The sequence below is a fragment of the Dermacentor variabilis genome, chromosome 5, assembly GCF_050947875.1.
Source record: "Dermacentor variabilis isolate Ectoservices chromosome 5, ASM5094787v1, whole genome shotgun sequence".
In the NCBI taxonomy this organism is placed as follows: Eukaryota; Metazoa; Arthropoda; class Arachnida; order Ixodida; family Ixodidae; genus Dermacentor; species Dermacentor variabilis.
Genome location: NC_134572.1, coordinates 47,406,627 through 47,428,967, shown reverse-complemented (window position 1 = coordinate 47,428,967; position 22,341 = coordinate 47,406,627). Strand labels below are relative to the sequence as shown.

Genomic DNA, 22,341 nt, shown 5'->3' with positions numbered 1-22,341 from the left:
GCAGGGCTCTCATTTGAGATCAAATTAGTTTCTCTCGTTTCATGAGAAGCAGCTCTGCGCGATAGCTAATTTCAGTTCCGCTGCGTTTCATGAAGGCAGAGTGTTCATTTCTCAATCAAGTGCAAAATATTTTACGGCGACGAGAGAAGAGAGGATTGCATAAAGTGTCGCTCGTGATTCGAACATACTTGATGCGAAGCACATCTAAAACAGGAACAAAAAACTAAAGCAGACACATACATAAAGGATAGACGAAAACTAAGCGAGAAATATCGCGCTTTGGTCACAGAACCACTCTCATTGCAAAAACAGCTCCGTATAACAATACTTTCCCAACGAGCTACGCATTTGGGAGGGGAACCAACACTAACGCAAACTTGAGCTTTACTGTACCATGCTTTATGTAGAAACAACAGCACTGGTGGCACTATATTGAAAAGGGCTCTTCATTCATAATACGTCACCATATAGTTTAGGATAGCAAAACAGTGAATTTTATATAATTCATATAGCTTATATCAGGTATATAGTACAGCTATATTAGTATGTTTTCCGCTATTTTAGATGTAGCTCGCATCAATCATGTTCGCATCATACGTAAAACTTTTGGTCAATCGTCACTCCTCACGTGGTCGTAAAATGTTTTGCAAATGATTGAAATAGTACAGTCGTCAACAAGCACTGTAGTCTTGAAGGAATGTTTGGAGCGACTTGAGCATGAAATGCCTGCGTCATTATTATGCCACTGCCATGGCAAGTAAAGGCCAATGAATATGAGTTCCTTAAGCTCTGGTAAACATATTAATATCGCGAGAAAACTTCAAAAGCACTGCTACCTATTCGGCGTGAAATAAAAAGAAAAGAACAAGCGGAATCATACTGAACACGCTCGTAGCGCATAACGTGGAGAAAATATTATCAATCGTTTCGTTGCCTATTGTATGCACCTCACCATCACCTCAATGGTCAATAAGAATTTTTTGTCACGATGATGTGATCTTGCTTTAAGAGACAACCAAACGCCGTCTCTCAAAATGCCGCGCTGATTGTTTCACAGCTCCAACTACGACGTCGGTAGCTCCAAAACCAACTGGCTATGTCTGGGCGAGCGTGGCTATTGTTATCGGCATCTTGATACCTGCTGTTATAGTCGTCATTATGCTAATGAAGAGGAAGACGTGAGTGTTTCCTTTTAAAAAAAATAATAAGCTATGTGCTCTTTTTATAGAAGAAACAATTCGACCCTTTTTATCTTGTATCCCCATTACTGCTGCAAGAAAAAAAGAAATATTAGAACGACCTCTTGAAAGTCCATGCCTGGGCTTAACAGAACTTGTGATCCTTTCCTTTGAGGCCTCTAGTCTGGGCGTCAGACGCAGAGATGTTTGCTCCAATCTCCAGGAATTTCTTGCTGAGTCCAATCAAATACCCTCTTAAATGTGCACCTCTTTGCTTTTGTGTGTGTGTGTGTGTATGTGTACGTTTAAATAATTGATTATTGAGTATTACTTCTAATATTTTAACATTTACACCTTCATTTTAACCTCATATTAACATATTATACCTTCAACGTAATTTATAACAGTCCTCAAAAATTATTTGCGGTTATAACTTTGGAACAATCCATCCCATTTCGGTGACCAATCCCCCCCATATGAGCCACTTGTTCACTGGACAACAGCGAGTGACTTCACAAATATTACATTCTTTCTTTGCACGCTTTCATTTCTTCCTTCCAGATCGTACATAGTTACACCGGTGAAAAAAGCGAGCAGCAAGGTGAGAAAAAGGAGTTTCGTGTTTTATATGCAAGAAAATTACTACTCTTCCTATTACTACAATTACTACATTATAATAAATTACTACCATTACTACAATTACTACTCCACTTATACGAGGCTGTTTATTCCATATCTAAATATAAGTGACAATGGAGCAGCGCTTGGTTTCAGCCAAGCTTAAGCGCTTCAGAGGACATTTTAACTCAGGAGCACCAAGCTAAATACAGGGGAGATGAGACATTGTTTTTATCGGCTGCCATTGCACAATATTCCATAAGGCTTGCTGCACTTAAAAGAAAACAGAAATCTGCCGACTGTTAGCGCCAAATTATTTTTCTACGATAATATCTTTTCAATATATATTGAACATCTCAAGAAAAACTATACAGACAAACTCAACAATCAATAAAATATGTATCACCAATTGTGTAAACTGTAGTAAAAGCACCTAAATCAGTCTAAAGTAGATCTAAAGCTCTAAAATAGACCATTAATTTATTAGTATTTTTACAGACGCCTTGTGGCGTTATAACATTTTCACGTAAACTGCAAACTTATGTATCAAACTTGTCCGCTTCAAGTTCTTCAACAGGTGCAGTTTACAGAACTTCCATATCTTGTTTGGTTGCAGAGCTGAGAATTTGTAAATACTGTGCAACAATCTTCGTTTTTAATCTTACCAATTTTTGGCAATTTCTGTGAAACTATCCAGGCCTCAAAAAATGCATAATAGTCTCGGTAGAATTCAAATTCCCCTTCTAGACGCAATAAACTTTATTCAAACTGGTTCAATAGATGTACGATTTGAGCATATATGCGTTTTTCATCTATTTTATTATAGAAATTCTAGTTGTCAGCAAGGCAAAGCGACCTCTCAGGAGGAAGCTATTGCCGGGTGGTTCTAATATAAATATACTTAAAGCGAGATATTGCTTTTCTCTGCAGCCACAGCAGTAAATTTGTGAGGTTTTCTGGATTTAAAAGAAAACTTAAAATCTAGTGAGTGTAGGCTGGGGATTGCTTAGTTACGTCACTCCCTTTGTTTCGTTCTTTTGCTTTTTGTTGTTGTTGTTGTAGAAATGACGATAATTACAAAATTCTTAAAGCAAATATATCAAGTTTTTGATGCTGTAACTGAATAATGAAAAACAATTTCACAATTCGGTAAACAGTTCTTATTGAGTTCTTATTTTTATTTTTTGAATCTTACTAACTTTCGGGATTTTTTGTAAAAAATTTAGGGCCCCGAATCAAAGTTTTGCTTTCTACGGTCACTAGAATTTAATTTTTTTTTCTCCGTTGCGACAAATCGCATTCAAAATGGTCTAGGCATTGCTTCACAAAAGAATTTCTGCATTTTACGTGTATTTGAATAGGCGGCCGGAGCTGGCCCCGGGCTAGATCCACCTCCTAAGAACACACCTTGGTGGTGCCCATATGTAAGGAGGAGACCATGCAAGGAAAGCAGTAAACTTCCGTTATGGAAACTCCCTCCGGTGCGTTTGGAGGACTTACAAAGCATATTGCCTGCCGCCGAATTGCTTGGCGGTAATTGTTTCTGCTAGTGAGAACGAGATGGCATATTCGATTCTCGGACACGTCTGATACAATGATATTGTACTTAGCTGAAGAAGCTCGTAAATGTAATCAAAATAAATCACTAGCGCCCCAAAGTCCAGGTAATGGTTCGGGTTATAAAGTTCTACCAGTGAACCATGCAATCAATTGCTAAAGCATTGTATACAGGACACGTAGTCTCTTTTGACAGTTCTATAGTGAGGGACAGAGTACGTAAACGTTTTCAAGATCCTCGGTATATTCATTTTCTTTTCACTATTTACAACGTGTGTACCTACCTGAACAAAAGCCAGCAACTTATGTTCATCGGCATGACTACTTCGGGGTAATAACCAAGTATTTTGGAACTGAGTTTGTGACCGGCCACGCCCTATTTCTTGAAACCTGGTAGCGCTTCTGCGCTTAGTCATAAAGACGTGCAGGAACTGAAGCATATAGTTTTCATACATTTAGTGTGATTTTCAATTCTTGTTCAGAAACTGCTAACGAGTCGTTTAACAGCCATATCAAGGTACATAGGCCGCCTGAATTGCCCGGATCACGTTGTGTACTAGTGCGCTCCTTCAGCACATTTTACTTACAAGGAGAATATTTTTTTTTTGTCAAGCTTAAAGGCGCAAATATGACCCGCCGTGACGGCATAGTGGCTTTGGCATTGCACTGCGAAGCCCGAGGGGTCCGGATAAAATCCCGAAAGCGGCGGCCGCATTCCGATGGGGACGAAACACAAAAGCGCCCGCATTCCGTATGCAATCGGGTGCCCGTTCAAGAACCCCAGATGGTCAAAATTAATCCGAAGAGTTTCCCGCTACGACATGTCTCATATATCATGTCGTTGTCTTGGCACGTAAAACACTAGAATTTAACTAGGGCTGCAGTGTGAAACCACGTCAGATTAATGACATGCAGTAGTTGTGCCAGAAGCGACAGTTAGGCGAGAATCAGGATTATCGACTTTTTCGTGCGAGTCAACAAGGCACGGCCCGATACGCGACGACTCGTCGTTGCGCGGCGACTGAGCGAGCTGGAGCGAGTGCCCGAAACGTCACGATGTTCTGCTCCCCATCGTGACCTGCTTCTGCGACATGACGTCGTGACGCGTAAACCTCTCGAGAAGCGAAACAAAAACTGGTTCGTAGAAAAGATTGCAGATTTTAGGCGTGCAGAGGACCGCCAGTATATTTTTCTAGTGTTTCCAGCTCTGGGAACTTCAAATTATTGCGAGAGAAAAATGAAAACTGTCATGTCACGAGTCGTTCAGAGTGTGCGCTACAGCCCGAAACCACAAGTGATATGTGTGCCACCCGAGCCTCTTTCTCGTATCACAAACCCTTCCCATTTACTTCGCAGGATTTTCAGCCACTCCCTACAGAAGAGTGCTGACTTCCGAAAAATGAAGCAGTACTGACGCCATTTTATGTCATGCATCGTGGCCGTTTACCTGTGGCACGGTAGGCAAGGCCAGGTATTCCCGTGACCACGGAAGACACGACAGGCTGAACACAAATGTCGACGTTGCAATGAAGTCAACATTTTCGAAGCATGTGAATAAAACATTTTCATACGGAGTAGTCAAATGTTTCGCTTTTTTATTGTTAAAGAATCTATGGAAAGGCTCCCTCGAATTCAAACCGCAATGTTTTTGAGACCGCTATTCTCCATAATGGGAAAAAAAGCGTTATTTTTACTGCAATGCTCATGGTTCCCGTTCAGGAAGCACTGCTGCGAAAAGCGCTGACAAAAACCGCAGATGTTCGTAATTGCAGCACCCAAAGTGCAGCTCTTATAAGAGGCGTGCAATTCAAAGTAAAAATTGCCTCCCATCTTTAGTCAGTTGTATAGCGCTACCCGGTGTATAATGCCTGGCATTGTTTAATTTTTATGCCCGTGTTTGTTTTCACCGGAATACCGCTTATAAGTAACAGCTCGGCGCAAGATGCACCACAGTAGCCCATGTTTCTCGAACGTTGTCTCCAATTCTATCCGGCTCTTATTGCTTTTTAGTATGCACGTTTTTATAACTGCCTGCAGCAGACAGCACAGTTCTAGCTCTTTAGATGGATTACTAGAAGGCTCGGATATCACTTGCGCAAGAAATTCATCAAATTGATATTTCTAACAGACGAAATAAAAAAATGTCAGTGTTAAGGGTTTTTTATTCTTACGGCAGATATTGAAATGTACGAATTGTAGTCGATGAGTTTTCAAGGCCTATTCACTTATAACAAAATCTCCGAATCACATCGTTTCCATGCGGGCCTTGGTTTGAAATGTTACCCTTTAATGCCCCCCCCCCCCCAAAAAAAAAGAATGCCAGCATATTTAGCCACCTTGCTATATCTTATTTCGCCATGACTTTTCCGCCATATTGGAATCTCTAAATGATATCCGTCAATAGTCTCTCGTTCACTGAAGTTACACCGGACCTCACGAAAAGCGGTTAGTTTACTAGAAGTTACTAGAAGTGTACGTAGTACATTTAAAAGTCAATGAATGATGGTATTTGCTCATGACTCAGAAAGCCGATAACATCGTTGTTGGCGTTAACGTTGTATTTTTAGATGCGGTTCGTACCCACGAGAGAAACGTTGGTCAAGGTTCGCGCTGGAAACAGTACGAAATCACTTTCTTCTCGCGAACATGAGCTTCCATATTTGTGCACTTCCTCTTTTAAATATTGAAGCGAAGCTTTCTTGTCCTCTTCTGTAGGATTTGCCATTCCTTGTCGTTTACTCGCCGGATATATTTGCGGATATATATATAGACAACTTGGGTAACTCGGTATGCGCTGGCTTCTTTCTTGCTGGGTAGACATCTTGGGCAACTGGGTATGCACCAGAACAGACAACTTGCTGCGGGCTGCTGTCTAACCTAGTAGACAACTTGGGTGAGTCACCGGGCATGTGCCCGAACATACAACTTCGGCCCTAGGTGCATGCAACTATGCATCTACCACTTGGTATCTGCCCATTCTTGACCGAATCCCCAAATTGAAAGTGCCATTGTGACAAAAAGGGGCACGAAGCCTGAAATGCACTCAGATGTGCGTCGTACTTCTTGGTGCATACACATATTCTTCCCACGACAAGAGCCATACAACGCCTCTGTTCTCGTGACGTGGACAGAAAACAGCTGCAGGCGACGAGGTTGTCTTATGCGCTACTGCTGCCACCTCGCTAACTCAAACAAGCTACGCGTCATTTAGACTCTATCATTAAGTTAGATCTGTATGTTTTTATTTCGTTTCGCTATTCTTCAACTACATGTACGCATAGAATGTTCGCGGTAATATGCCGGTCAGAAGCATTGCCACAGCTCTCTGCGGTTCGGCTAAGCATATTAGAGCGCAGCCCTTAACTGCCTGTTCTAGCGGCGAGCGTCGGCGTTGTACTTCGTAACTGAGCGAACGAGCACAGAGAAAGATGACAGCAAACGCGGAGCGCAGCGGGAGGAGAAAGAAGATAGTGTGAGGAGGAAAGCGGAGGTAGAGGATACACTGAAAGCATGAGACGCAAAGCGGAAGAGGAGAGTATGGCGAAAGAGTGCAGAGGAAAGCAGAGTGCCGCACGAGACTACGAGATGGCGCCATAGTATTTGTAACGGGGTTGTATGCGCGACGCCAAGTGTGTAGTACTTTCTGGAAGCCACGCGGGCACCAGCGATTACACTGGAACCTTCAACGAGTCATGTATAAAAGCCGATGCGCTTGACCTGCAGATCAGATTTTAGACCATCACCGACTCTGCTTGCCGCTATCGTTGTGCTTGAGTATTGTTTTGCAACGCTTCGCTCCGTTTGCAACGGGCCGCACCAGATTGTCCGCGCCAGCCGATACATCGCGAAATGAAAACACGTATAGCGCTTCGCTCAAATTTTGCATTAGGGAGTATCGTAATCGTCGGTGAATTGTTTTCAAGGAAGCTTTTTGTTGCTACGAAAAAAGATACCTACTCTAGCATTCGTAAATAAGTTCAAGAAGAGTAAGATGGCATTGTACACTGGGCTGTGGTCACCCGTTAAAGTTATAGGTTTGATACGCAGAAACTGTAACTCGTGTGAATCCGAAATGTGCTTGCCAATTTTGACGAATAACACCCAGACCGCTGAGACAGCACGTGCTACTAGGATGAGCTGCAAAAAGGAGATGAAGAAGAAGAACAGGAAACAGACCTTCTAGAGCCGTACCCCTTGACACCAAACCAAGCCTTCTAGAAGCCGCTCATCGCCCCAGGTACTATTATTTTTCTCATTTTCAAAAAAAGCAGTGGATTAGCAATGGCAAACCTAGCAACCTGAGCGTACCATAGCAAGCATTCTAACTTAAGCAACGTCTCCTTGCGTAAGTGCGTTGAGACAACGTATGTGGGATATCGTAAATGGGGAGGCAAAAGGTTCGTATTCGAGTAGAATGGCAATGCTTCTAATGAGCGCTGAAGCCATGGAAAGATGTTTGAGAACTGCAAGTTCCTGGCAATTCCGGTCTGAGTGCCATGGCTAACGATAACACATCGGCTTCCTAGCTTGACTAATGCGTATATAAGAAAGCACAGTAGCGGTATAGCAGAAACTAATATCCAGCGCATTGACAACATTATATCCGGTGCTCTAAGCTACATTTTTTTTCTCCATACTTGAGACTCCACTTCGACGCATATTTTGCATGATATACATTTAGCATCAATCACCGGCAACCTATGTTTCATACGCTCTATGGGTGACTTCATGCATTTCACTGTCATACTGTTTACAACGGCCCAACGCCCCATATAGGCTTCGCCGCGCCGACACATTATAGCCGCCAAAGACAGCGTAATAGCACGGGTAAACGCACAGTGATGCTTTGATAATTTATGGCAATCAACAGGAAGCACATCTCTTTAGTTCCCTTGGCTAATTCATTACAAATGGCAATTACCAGAAACAAACTATAACCGTGCGCCCGATAGCAATTTGAAGAAAGGTAACATGCAAATGCTTAGACAGAGAAACATAGTGCAATTGACTATGTATCGCCAAGAAAATTATCAAGAATAACGCAAGCTTTCACAACTGTGCGAGCACAACACACAAAAATAAAAGAGTTGTATCAATTCCAGTAGCCTTGAAACTTGTAATCTGTAATTCAGTTGGTTAGCCGCACACTGCCGCACGTGTTAATGATTTCATCTGTTTCATGAATCGTTTTTAGTTCTCACGCATAAAGACGAAAATACTAGAATAATAATTGAGTCCTATAATAAACTAGAAATTTTTGTTTTAAAGTTTCTAAACGGTACCAAAGCAGCTGATGTGTTGCAAAAATCACATTGGTTCAACCCTATAGCCCGTCTAGTTCGCCTCGAATAAGAATTTCTTTGCCCTATGTACGCACTAACTATGGTAAACACACTGCCATTATTGCGGCTGTTCAGCTTTTGTATAACATACCAATACCAACTAAGCAATTAGGATGGCTTAAGAAAGAGCTTTTCTTTTTCATTTATTCTTTACTCTTAAACGCTGTGTAACTTCACTGCTATATTTTGTTTTTGCATTTAATTCTTTTTACTTTTGGGTTATTCACTGTGTTTATGGTGTATTTCACTCATGTGTATTTGCTGTGTTTCCATTCAGCGAACTAATTGGGCAATTCTGATTTGTTTCCATTTTTTTTAATTATCTCCATTTAATTTCAAACACGAGAGGTATCCTTTTAGCCGGGTGCTATAGGACCTCCTCCTGCATAAGTACCCCAACGCTTGTATACATTTACGAATCGCGCAACGTTGAAGAAGTTTCATGAAATGGAAAAAAGAGGCTTCCTTTAAGCTTCGTGCTATTCTTGGGTGGATGATAATTTTTTCCCTTATATCACAAATTGCCTAGGAAAAAACTCTAGTTCAATGAGGATGCCATTTACGTACTTAATTCGTTTCAGGGGAGTATTACACCACGGATCCTTCAGCGACCTGCCCTTTCTTCGTGCCGGATGTCACCTCTGTCAAATGCATTCTTGATCATAGCATCAGCCTTTATTAGCACTTCTTGGCCGACGAGGTGCTCGAAAATTTGAACGTGAAGTTGCCGCAGTACCATCTACAGGTCACGCAAAGCTCGTGCTCCTCGGCCAACACCTGCAATATGACCTGCGCTGCTCTAGTCGCCCACGACGCCACCTTCGCGTGGTACCTTCGCGTGGTACCACCAAGCACCCCACGCGCCCGGCGGCTCGGTAGGCAGGAACACTATCCAGAATTCTGGCCGCATAGAACTGAGCAGCGACATCAGCTTCGTGTACAGCACCCTTGTCATTCTGGAAAAGGCCGACGTAACCAAAAGCACCGATAGCATTGAGTGCCACGTCATGCTCTTGGACGAGGTGAGCCCCTGTTGGCTTTGATATTCATGAAAAAACGGCCCATAATCATAGCTGCTGGGAACTGAGCATTGCTGGCTTTGAACCGATCAGTGAACCGAAACTTGGCAACTTCTATAAGTTACGTATTAATGGGCATAGCCTTCTCTGAAAACTTCAGCCAGTTCGTGGTATGTCTCTTTGCATCTTTGCATGTATGTATGTATGTATGTCTATTTGCATCTGTGCACGTATGTATGTGTGCCTCTGCATCTTTGCACGTATGTATGTATGTATGTATGTATGTATGTATGTATGTATGTATGTATGTATGTATGTATGTATGTATGTATGTATGTATGTATGTATGTATGTATGTATGTATGTATATACACACATACATACACATACAAACCTTTTTCCTGCCAACACTGGGTACTCCATGGCCAAATGAGTAGAGCATTAGGCTGTTGTGCTAAGGTATCCGGGTTGAAAACAAAGCGTCGAACTAACTTGAGTAACTAGGTATGTAAGACTGGGTATGCGCAGCTCTTGAATGAACCTCTCTGACACCAACTTGTGTCACTGTGTATGTGCCACTGCTAGGGGCCGCTATTGATAATAGCCATCATGTAAGACATATACATGCAGAAAGGAATATGTGAGAAATGAATAAGCTCCGAATAATGAATACCTTCATCAGAAAGCGTAGCAACAGGAAGTGGACCTAGAAAAGGCCTAATAGAGAAACAAGAAATGAAATAGATTTCATACTTTCCACCGATGCTAGCATGGTGCGGGATGTAGAAGTGTTAGGTAGAGTAAATGATCATAGGTTAGTTAGGTTTAGGAATCAACTCTATATGAAGAGAGAAAAAGTGAAGTTGGCCAAGAAGAAACAGGCCAACCTAGACGCAGTAAGGGTAAAAATACCAATTCAGCCTGGTACTTGCAAACAAATATGCAGCCGTAGAACGGAGAGATGAAGAGATAATGAATGAAACTGCAACTAGACTGGCATCAGAAGCAGCAATTGAAGTAGGAGGTAAGGCTCCAAGGCAACCACTAAGTAAGCTCTCCAAAGTAACGAAGGACCTTATGAATAAACGACAAACAATTAAAATGTGCAACTCAAGAGATCAGATAGAATTTGCGGAACTGTCAGAACTGATCAGCAAGGAGAAAGTAAGGGATATTCGAAATTTTAACGCGAGAAAGACTGAAGAGGCAGTAAAGAATGGACGGAGCATGAAATCAGTAAGAAAACTTGGCATAGGACAAGACAATATGTATGCACTGAAAGTTAAGCAGGGTACTATCAGAAACCTCGAAAATACAGTAAAAGCAGACGAATAATTCTATACTGACCTGTACAGTACCCAGAGCAGTCACGACACCTCCATTCGAAGTGGTAATGAACAGGTTACAGAGGTTCCTTCTGTAACTAGCGATGAAGTTAGAAGGGCCTTGCAAGGCATAAAACGGGGAAAAGCGGCAGGGAAGCATACAACAACAGTCGATTTATTAGAAGATGGAGGGGATATCATGCTTGAAGAGCTTGCGGCCCTTTATGCGGAATGTCTCACGACGTGAAGGGTCCCAGAGAACTGGAAGAATGCCAACATTATACTAATCCACAGAAAGGGAAACGTTAAAGAATTGAAAAATTATAGGCCATCAGTTTACTTTCAGTATTGTATAACATATTCACCAAGATGATTTCTAATAGAATAAGGGCAGCACTTTAGTCAACCAAGAGAACAGGCTGGATTCAGAAAGGGATACTCTACAGTGGATCACATCCATGTCCTCAGTCAGGCAATCGAGAAATCTGCAGAGTAAAAGTAACGTCTCTATATGACTTTCTTAAATTATGAAAACGCATTTGATTCAGTAGAGATACCAGCAGACATAGAGGCATTACATAACTAAGGAGTATAGGAAGTTTACGTGAATATCGTGGAAAATATCTACAAACATTCCACAGCTACCTTGATTCTCCACTAGAAAAGTAGAAAGATACCTATAACGAAAAGGGTCATGCAAGGAGATACTCTCTCCAACGCTATTCACTGCATGCTTGGAAGAAGTATTCAAACTATTAAACTGGAAAGGCTTAGGCGTGAGGATCAACGGCGAATATGTCTACAACCTTCGATGTGCAGATGACATCTTTCCTGTTCAGGAACGCTGGGGACGATGTACAATAAATGATTGAGGACCTTAACAGAAAGTGTAAGAGTGGCCTTGAAGATTAATATGAAGAAGACAAAGATAATGATGAATAGCCGGGCAAGTGAACAAGAGTTCAGGATCGCCAGTCAGCCTCTGGAGTTTATCGAGGAGTACGTTTACCTAGGTCAATTACTCATAGGGGCCCGTGATCATAAGAAGGAAATTTACGGAATAAAAGTGGGTTGGAGTGCATACGGCAGGCATTGTCAGATCCTGACGGGAACTTTGCCACTATCACTGAAAAGAAAGGTGCACAATCAATGCATTCTACTAGTGCTAACATACGTCAAGAAACTTGGAGGTTGCTAAAGAAGCTTGAGAACAAGTTAAGGACCACGCCAAAAGCGATGGAACGGAGAATGTTAGGAATAACGTTAACAAACAGGAAGAGAGCGGTGTGGATCAGAGAGCAAACAGGGATAACCGGTATTCTAATTTACATTAACAGAAAAGAATGGAGCCGGGCAGGTCATGTGATGAGTAGGTTAGATAACCGGTAGACCATCAGGGTTACAGAATGGGCGTCAAGAGAAAGGAAGCGCATTTGAGGATGGCAGAAAACTAGGCGGAGTGAGGAAATTTGGAAATTCGCAGGCGCAAGTCGGAATCGGTTGGCGCAAGACAGGGGTAATTGGAGATCGCAGGGAGAGGTCTTCGTCCTGCAGTGGACATAAAATAGGCTGACGATGATTATGAAAAAATATCATCAATAAGCTAGGTTGCTAATCACGGTAATTTCGTCAATCATCTCTGAAATAAAATTGGCGAGGATGGCGATATGGGCTTGTTGGTCGGCATCTACGTTATGCAGCAAAACACGTTTGCCTTCGTCTCTCGTTTCTTTTTGTGTCTGTATTTTGCCGCGCTATCCAGATACCATTCCATCTCTATGTACTACTCCACCAGTTTCTTTAATACTTACAGTATTACAAAGACAGAGTATGGCTCGTCGCTTTGTCACTGTTTGTTCGGCCTGCTACGTGTACTTGCGTCCGTTTTGTATGCGTGCGTGCCGATTTCTTCACTCTATCACTGTCATTGTGGTGTTGCATGGTACGGCATTTGTAAATAAATCTACGCTTATTATGATCGTACAATTCTCAGTGACATTCTAACGAATCCTCAGGCTCAAAGTGATGGAAGCCGTGGAAATCAGGAGATTCTGTGTATGACGAACTCATAAAATTGCCAAAGGCTGGAAATTTTTTTCTGCTCTTGTAATCGCTCCGCAGAACTGGAGCACCGTGAGCACGGTGAAGTTGAAGGGAGACGTGGTAACTCGTGCCAGACGGTTACACGCGCCTCTCGGATCCGACTGCTTGGACCATAGCAAATGCGCGGGCCGGCACGTGACCTGCCAACACAATGTTGACAGACACGAGTGTCGCTGCAACGGGAGCCAGTTCGTGAAACTCGAGCAACTACAGGCCTGCCTGCGCAGCAAGAAGCACGGACAGCGATGCCTCTTTGAGGTACGCACATCTGATTCCCCTGCCACGGCAGCCATTGAAAACAAAGCCACGTAATGAGAGTTCGGTGCACGTTAGAGGCCCGCAAGTGCAAATAACAAATCGAACTTCAATCACAGACGGCCGTTCTAACGTGTCGTCTGCTACATTTGTGCCGAAAACTGATCTTCCGCAAGTGGTACATTACATTACGTAAAAGAAGAGCGCAGTATGCTTGAGACGTTTTCTTTAAGACCAGGTAGCGATGATAAAGGCCCACATTACATTGTAAGTGAAATTAAAAGACAATAAGAACTTATATTATTGCATCTTGCTATACATAGGAACTGTCTGGCAGTCTCTTTTCACACTAATCTTGCACCAATGCATGCAAGAATGTGGCGCACTCTCTATGCCATGCTTAGCACCACTCCTACCGTTAGAGTGTAACCTCCCAGATCGACTGCGTAGTGCAGAAATACTGCACTGCGCTGGCAATATCCGAGGGGGTAAGTGCCGAGTAGATGATGATATTGCTCGTACGTTCACTGACGATTGCCGTTACATGGCAGAGCAAAACCGCTGGTGGTTTTTAAGTAGACTGAGCACTCTCACCAGACTTAAATATTTCTTTAATGCCAGTTTAAAAACCCAGCCCGTAAAAACTAACCTGGGACCTTCCACTACAACACCTCTGATACCCCAGCTGCAGCTTAAGGATGTAAAGTCTCGCAATACCTGCGCGCAGTGACTTTTTGTCATAGCAGGTGTTTTTTTCGACATATTCTCATTACGCCTGTAAGGCTGATAATTACGTACAATGGATAGCCGAAGTTGACCCCGTATAACGTGAGAAGAGAGTAAGAAACGAATTACAGGCCCACTGCATATGTTTCAAGGGCGCTTTAATATAACTAGTGCAGTACATGTCATGCGTTGAACAATGTTTTTGATACTGTAGCAATCAAACGCAACCTCAAACAATATAATCGCAGTGCGTATCACGGTGTAGCTAGTACTGCTCGTTCATCAAATTCAGGTACTCTAATGCCTTCTATCCTTCAATGTTGGCTTTATCGCACTTCAGAGAACTTTAGGTGGTCAAAACCAATTCGTAGTGCTTCACTACCGCGTCCCTCGTAGCTTTTGATTGTTAAACTGCCCACTTGAATTTTATATTTTGCCTTTACCCGTCTACAAGTATAGCGACTCAGGTGAGTGCGCCGCCGCCACCACACGGACGTCCATCGAAGCTGTTTTGTTATCCAAGAAGCTGGAGTAATCACACTAAAGAAAGGATAAAAATAAGCGTGATTCTTCCCTACGCAGCCTGTGTGGTACTTAGTAAAGACACCAAGTGGTCTACTGTAGTAGCAGAATGGGTGCCGTGGAAAGCGAAACAAAGTGGAGTGACGCTAAGGATTACACGAGTAGTAACGTTAGCTAATGTCCAGGCCTACGCTATGTCCGCGGTTGCCGCAAGACAAGGCTAGTTGGAGACCTGTTGCAGAGGCTTGTGTCCTGTAGTGTACTCGGGCATTGAAGCAGCGGGGTTTTTACCCCACACGCCACGAAGGCGCTATTAGCCTTCCTCCGGCGCACTTGCCAGAGCGATACGCTCTAGAAGCTTGCTGTTCGTGTATGCTCGTGCTTGTAACTCGTGCACCTGGTGTTCTGTGTACGAGTGGGTCATTTCACGCACCATCAATTTCATCCAAAGTAACATGCTAAGTGGCTTATGGCCAGGCAAACACCCACAGCACCCACTATATATATATATATATATATATATATATATATATATATATATATATATATATATATATATATATATATATATATATATATATATATATATATATATATATAATAGACAGAATGATTACGCTGGGCTGCTGGAGGGGAGAGCGCGAGTGTCATTCACATGCTTCCACCGCAGGAGCAGTGCAGAAGTAGAACCACGAGTGCGTCTGTTCGGAGACGTACCACTTGCGAGGCAACTCCTGCTCTCAGCTGTCACGACTGCACGGCCTCTGCGACAAGTACAGGCTCTGCCCGAATGGTAGCTGGTGCGCCGACAACATCTGCTCGTGCAACTCGGGCTACTACGAGTAGAATGGCGAGTGCGAGGCGGGATTCCTCTCCGAGGCAAGTTGCTCTTCGAACGTGTCTGCGGCTCACCGTCGCAGGACAAATAATAGCATTTCGCTCAAATACTACCAATTCAAAGACACCTTCAAACGTTGGAATGCCAAGACTATATTTGACAAGGAACGTAACATATCCTGTGATCTGACTGTGCCAGAATTTTAGTTGGGCCCTCGTATTTCTGATGTATGGTTCTCTCTAAACGCTAAAATTGAAAGAAACAATTAACCCCCATGCTTAATCATTTTAGCTTAACAATAAAGACATACATCGCAATTATTTAAGTCGCATTATATATGGCCCTATTGAACTACTGTTAACGTCAAACTGCTAGAATAGTTGCACCAGTTTCACAACAGCTACTACAAGCGAATGCAAATCTCTCCAGTATAATGTAGAATGAAATTTTGGGCGAGATGATCGCGAACACCTTCAGCGCCGCCAGTAAGAAAAGCGACTATATATACAATTGGCATAATCTAAATGTTTCAGCATTAGATTATGTTTCTCAGCAGGTTATGCAATAACTGCGCGTCGGTATGAGGCTTTTATTCAGTGTGGAAACCTACAGGTGCAGAGAAAGCAAGATGCACACGCTTTTGACTGCTTTGAGCGTAGCACCATATTATGGACAATTACTAATATGAATATGAATATGAATAAGTCAGAATATCCCGCCTAGGTGCTAGGCTGGCTACTATTCGACTTCATGTCCTTGCGCCCGCCTTTCAACTTAATAGGATGCATTGATATATAGGTAGCCTCAGAAGTTCCGCGCAATTTTGGTCTCTTTCTATAAAGAGCGCCAACGAAAGAAAAAGAAACGCCAACAGCGCGTAGCTGCACTGTTCTACTTGTCGGGCCGACCTCGTGCAGTTCGATAAAAGCTGCATCTTAAGTTATTCTCTTCACGCAAGTATTGTAAAAAAAGCTCCTGCTCTGAAACGCGGAACCTCTTTTGGCATTCGATGCATTTGTTTGTAGCTTCTCGGTTCTCGCTGCACCATGACGCAAACACAAGCGTTTGTGAAAATATAGACCGACAGCCGTCGCTAACTGCTATTGGCTCGGAATTCGTTGCTATTCGGCTCACTTTTCAGCAGAAACGTCGTGCGTTAATCGCCAGCGGAAAAAGTGACGACAGCCTTGTTGTTTTGCGACGCAGGAACGTGGCCGCTCGGCGATTATCGCGCTGCTCACGGGATCATCGGTGATATTCGCGCTGGTGCTAATCGTGATGGGCTACTATTTTCACACGCATTCGTACAATCCTTCAAGCATGTTCGACCGTGCGGGAAGCACATGGGACCTGGTCACCACCACCAAGAGCCGCACAAATATCCTCAAGCACAGAACAAAGAACTCCGTGGCCATCGACCCTGCGATGCCGGTTGAACTGCCGATCGTCCCACCCCCCTAGCAACCGCTAGCGATCGTTCCCACTACGTTATGTCACGTTAAAAAAAAAGTAATCTAACTTCTTTTGGAACACATATCCACGTAAAAAGTAAATCACGTTTGGAATAAAGGCGATCTGTCTGTGTCGATCTGTCTCACTTGACTTCCAAGGGGCCGGTTCTTTTAATGGCTTGGCTGGAAGGTTTCCCAACACTTTAAAGTCGAGCAAAGGTGGCGACTGGATCCAGGACTCCGTCGAGGCTCCATCACATCTTTTCTCGCTTGTGATATTAAATCGCAGAGTTTTGATGAAGGAGAACGCCTTGTGGTGGCCTAAAATATCTGTGGTTGTTGGCATAAAAAAAATAAAAGACAGCACGATGGAAGTCGCCGGCCTACGCTTGCAAACGTATGCCGTGCAAGCGTGGCCGCATAGCGTCCCAGGGGGTTTTTGTAATGAACAAATGGGGAAGGGGGGGGGGGGGATTGCGCCAGGTAGGAATGTTTTTTTTTTATTTCGATATACTCAGTAGTTATGTATATTTCGCCGCGCAGGCGTTCTCACGCAGTTCATGCTGGCGTGATGATACAGCACTCGCGAATACATCCACCTTGAATTATAGTGTTTTACACGTCAACACTACGATCTCATTATGAGGCTCGCCGTAGCGGGGGAACTTCGGATTAATTTTTAACACCTGGACACCTTTACCGTGCTGCACTCCAATTCATGGGACGTGGACGTTTCTCCATTTCATCTCCATTGAAATGCAGTCGTCGTGGCCTGTGACCTGCGACCTCGAGCTTAGCAGTGCAGCACCATAGCCACTAAACCACCACAGCAGGTTACATCCGACTTAGTACGCGAATTATGGGCTAAGATCTACTGCAAAGAAATTTGAAATGAAGAACGTGTCGTACTTGCAGGAATCGAAGAACGCCAGGCAAGGGAATAACAGCCCAGGTGAACGACACTACAGTGAGGAACCGCCTATGATAATGTAGCAGGGGCTACGTTGAGCTTGAATGATAAGGTAGTCTAAAGCCATATATGACGGAATCGGTTCACGCAGTAAACGGTATTAGAGAACTCTCGCCGACGCGTGGATCGGGAAGTGGTCCTATAGAACATAAGCTGCTGGTGATCGATTATGATAGAGATGGTGATAATGCTTAAGAGCCTGTTAAGCAATAATATTTTTCAATGCCCTGGATCAAGCATGAAGTAAAGTCGAGAACAAAAGTTTGGGGACCAGAGCTGCCTCAACAAATATATTTTTCTTCGCAGCCCAGACATAACGGATGAAATCAAGCGATACTGCCAACGTACGCCTGTTTTACCAGCGTCATGCATTAAGACAGTTTCACGTTGCGTGACTGTGCTAGAATATATATATATATATATATATATTTGTTTTGCTGATGCCGTAGTTTAGACGAGCTTTTCTTTATTTCCTTTCTTTATGTGCATTTATTTGGTAGTTGGTGTTTTCCATAGACGACAACAAACGCTCAATAAATAGTACGTGCCCGCACACGTTCCTATTCTCCCAAAGCACGTTGTGTGCGCTGTATATTAGCACGGAACAACCCAATAGTTCGTAAACCATAAGCATAGCTGCATACAATGGGGAAAGCAGTCGACATTTAAAGAAAATAGCTATGTAGATGATTGGAATAAAACTATGTATGTCATCATTTCTTCTTCTGATACCATGTACAATGCTAGCATTTATTTTTTGTCGGTTGCCGCTACAATAATCGCTGTTGATCACGAATATTTCTGTTGCATGGATGACGTCACATATATTCCATGATTTCAAGCCGATCACTTATACCGTAGAGTATCGCGGTCATCAGGCGCCATCTGCGTCGTCTCATACTAGACTCCTTTCTTGACACGGCTGGCAAATGTTCCTGGTCTGATTGCGCACTGTCCCAAGGAACTGCCCACAGCATTCGCTGTTCTACATTCAATCCGCCCACACGAGATGCAACAATTTTCCCAATCCTCGCAGTATCCTGAACTATTTCCCGTCAGAGCAAAACACGTTGCTAAGATACAATCACGCCCCGTAGTACGTGACGCACGGTAACCTGGCTGTTATAGTTTCACGTCGCGGGCGTGGAAGCGCAGAACGTGCTTGCAACGAGGGAGCACCCGGGTACGATTGGACCACAGCGTTTAACGGACCTTCGTGCTCTTTCGGAGAACGCTGTCTCCCCGCCCCCCCCCCCCCCCCATTTGAAGCCGAATTTTCGAAAGCGGGAAAGATAGAAAGAGGGGATCGAGTACTAGAAGATATAGCCGCGCCTAAAACGCAAGTCACGAGGTTATGGGGCAACTTTTATCGTTAGACACATGTGCCATCCCTCCAAACGCTTCCGACACTCCTCAATCTACTAAACCCATAAAGGTCTTCGGTGACTGTTAATTGAATATTAGATAAATAAATGGAAAGTGCAAGTCGAGGGTGCGTCTTCTGAAACGTACGCTATGTAGTCGCTATCATGATAACATGTCGCTCAAAGACAAAAAAAAAAGATACTCAGCATTGAACCAGTTCGGGCTTCAAATAAAGAATAAAAACAACTGAGATGTTAAATCACAAGAATAAAGTGCCGCGAACACGAGGAGGCGAGGCATACACAGGACCGGGCGTGTCGTGCGGCCCTCGGTTCGTTAGCCGACAAGCCGCCCCTTAATAAGCGGGGCACCTTGCAGCAACTGCTGCGAGAATTAAAGAAACGGAAATCCAACCATGAAAGAAGTAGAGAAAATGGCGCGAGAAGGGACATATTTAGGCTAACGCGCGCAGGCTACGCGTAAGTTATGGCAGTGAAGTCACGAAAGGAACAGAATGCTTTGTGCTTGTGCGCTCCAGGCGCTAGAGGGGACGCGGAGTCGAAGAGGTTTCCCGTGGATACTTCAGCGAAATTCGCTTTCTTGTTTTTGGTTGTGAAATCACCGCAGCTGGCTCGTCAACGTTGTCGCTTACGACAGGTAGGAGAACACTGATTTTAACGGTGAAAAAAGAATTAACTGGCCCTGGCGGTTGCTTAGCTTGCGTAACATGATTTCGCCCGTGAAATGATCCGCTATCTCACCGCGCTCTGTCGTTTTTAGTCTGTGAATTCACACTGCTCCAGAAACTCAGTTTCTATTTACAACTAGCAGGTTGGTCGTGCTAATTTTAGAGGTATACGTCTAGACTGAAAAAGAAATTATTTCCCTCCGCTATGTTTGCTGTGCTCATTTCCTACCGACATCTATTGTCAATGAACGTGGAGGTAGTCGCCACGAACTAACGTCACATGAAGTGCAAGAACAGGCCATTTGTATTTCAGCAATGACAAGCAAGTAATTGGTTAATCTCGTTTCTTCCATATGTTAAAGATGCATAGACGAAAAATTTCAAGCATGGACAGTCTCCACTAATGTTGCATTACTTGGCTGAATCTTTAAACACTGCATCATCCGGCGTTTTGTAACATCCAACAAGGAAAATTATCTTGTCTCCGACATTGTAAAGGCCAGTAAGCGCTTAATTAGCTACACTAGAATTTTCCGATCACTTTCTGCGCGGCGCACCACGGAACTTTTTTTTTACGTTTGTTCGCGTAATTTTATGGCACAATATTTTATGCCGTTGAGCAGCCACTAGCAGAGACCAACGTAAACTTACCTTCGCTATTTTTCAGTCATCGAATAAGTCTTCTCGTGCATGGAGCAGCTGACACGGGACGTTAGAAATTAGAACTTAGGGCAATCGTTTTCTAGAAATTGGCCTTCTGTGATGAAAACAGATAGAATTTAGGTGTACACAAGCAGAAATTTTCGTCAGTGCATCAAGGAACGAAGAATAATGCTTTCGGTCTCTGAAATGAGCAGCAACTTGCGATTATGAAAAGAATAAATGAAAGTGACTTTCTTTCTTGGGAAATCCGGCAAGATAGGCTACAACGCTCGTCAGAAGAGGGAAGTGAACAGCGGTTCACTGGGGGAAATCCTATAACCGACACACACGAATCCTCATTAAGCTAAGTGACGATTGCTGATCGCAACTTGGTGGTTACATTTAATCCTTTTTTTTTTAATCAGCATTGGTACAGATGGATGAAAGATACTGATTTTAAGCAAACCGCCTGATGCCCTACGCTTCGAAATTCTCGGGTTTTGTAGGTGTTCGTTACAACGTCAGCGAACTGCATAAAAGCAAGTACCGAACAAACCGGAAATAAAAAACCGTCCCAGTTTAACCTGAAACATCCACGACTTTGGTCTGAAAGAGACGAGGCGTTCTTCCAAGGACTCCCTATACGCCAGACACAGCTGACAAGCTTTTTGAGTCTTTGAGCTGAAAGAAAGAAAGGCCTTTCATCGAGACACTCCTTAGCAAGGAAACAAGCCCTCAGTCTTGACGCTGGTAGAAAGTCTTCCACTCGAGAGTCGACGGCTCTCAAAGAGGCCGCGGTTGCTTAGGAGCCCTTCGAGGAGCTCTGTGTTAGCGGCAAAATAAACACGCTCGCCGACCTGTTCAGACCCATACAAACCATCCACGTACCGTAGGGCCGTCTCAGCACGGGGCTTTAGTCCGCAAACGATCGGCAGCGTTCCTTGTAGTCTGCCACGAGGCAGGAGATTCATTGCGAGCTTCGTACACACGGAGTGGTCACGACGTAGCCGATTCCGTGATTTGCTGCGGGCAGGAGAGACGCGGCAGGACGGCCGCGTGCCGCTAAACGCGCACAGCTGGTCAGCTGCAGGCCTGTTGCTGCGCTGCCGCAGGTGGATCTTCCCGAAAGCGAGCGCAGTGTAGCCTATAGGCGATGCCGATCCCTTTGCGCATAGTCTACATGCAATACTCGAAAAAGCAACGACGTCCTCGTGAAGAGGCGTTGCAGTGTGACAAAGGAGATCAGTCCACATCCGGACCCCCCCCCCACCTCATGCTATGGTGCACTGTTCTCGAGTATACAGGGGTGCCGCGATCTTGAAATGTAACTGTGCGCGCCTATCCGCGCCCCGAACTTTTGAAGTGGTTCCTCCACAGTAAGCCTAAGTTCCCTCCAGTGAACTTAAACTGTTCCCGGTCCCCAATTCTCATTCGCTTTGGTATCGTAAGGTGTTCGCAAAAACCCTGAATTGAACACTCAACTCCTGATATCTGTATAACTGCCCAAAAATACCAAGAACAAGCGTACGCCCGGGCACGCGCCTGTATGCGCATTTATTTGCGGCATTAAATATTACTTTCTTGCGTGAAAAAGAGTGAAAAACATTTCTGCGTGAGCTTCCTGCTCCACACTTCAGGTGGCGCTGCTACTATATTGCGGCCGAATCGAGAGCTCCGAGAACACCCCCGGAGAGGACGCGCGAGAGACCCGACTTGAATCGCTGATCCTTTTCGCATCTACG

At 43.9% G+C, this 22,341-nt stretch overlaps 1 protein-coding gene across 1 annotated transcript in view; it reads left to right on the top strand.

Moving 5' to 3' along the window:
* LOC142582542 (glycoprotein antigen BM86-like) overlaps positions 1–4,930 on the top strand; it is a 29,723-nt gene extending 24,793 nt beyond the window's left edge. The window contains exons 16-18 of the mRNA XM_075692376.1: positions 1,058–1,178; positions 1,740–1,779; positions 4,710–4,930. Coding sequence (XP_075548491.1) covers positions 1,058–1,178; positions 1,740–1,779; positions 4,710–4,742 — 194 coding nt within the window. The 3' untranslated portion in view covers positions 4,743–4,930. The remainder of the gene's footprint in view (positions 1–1,057; positions 1,179–1,739; positions 1,780–4,709) is intronic.
* Positions 4,931–22,341: the final 17,411 nt, after the last annotated feature.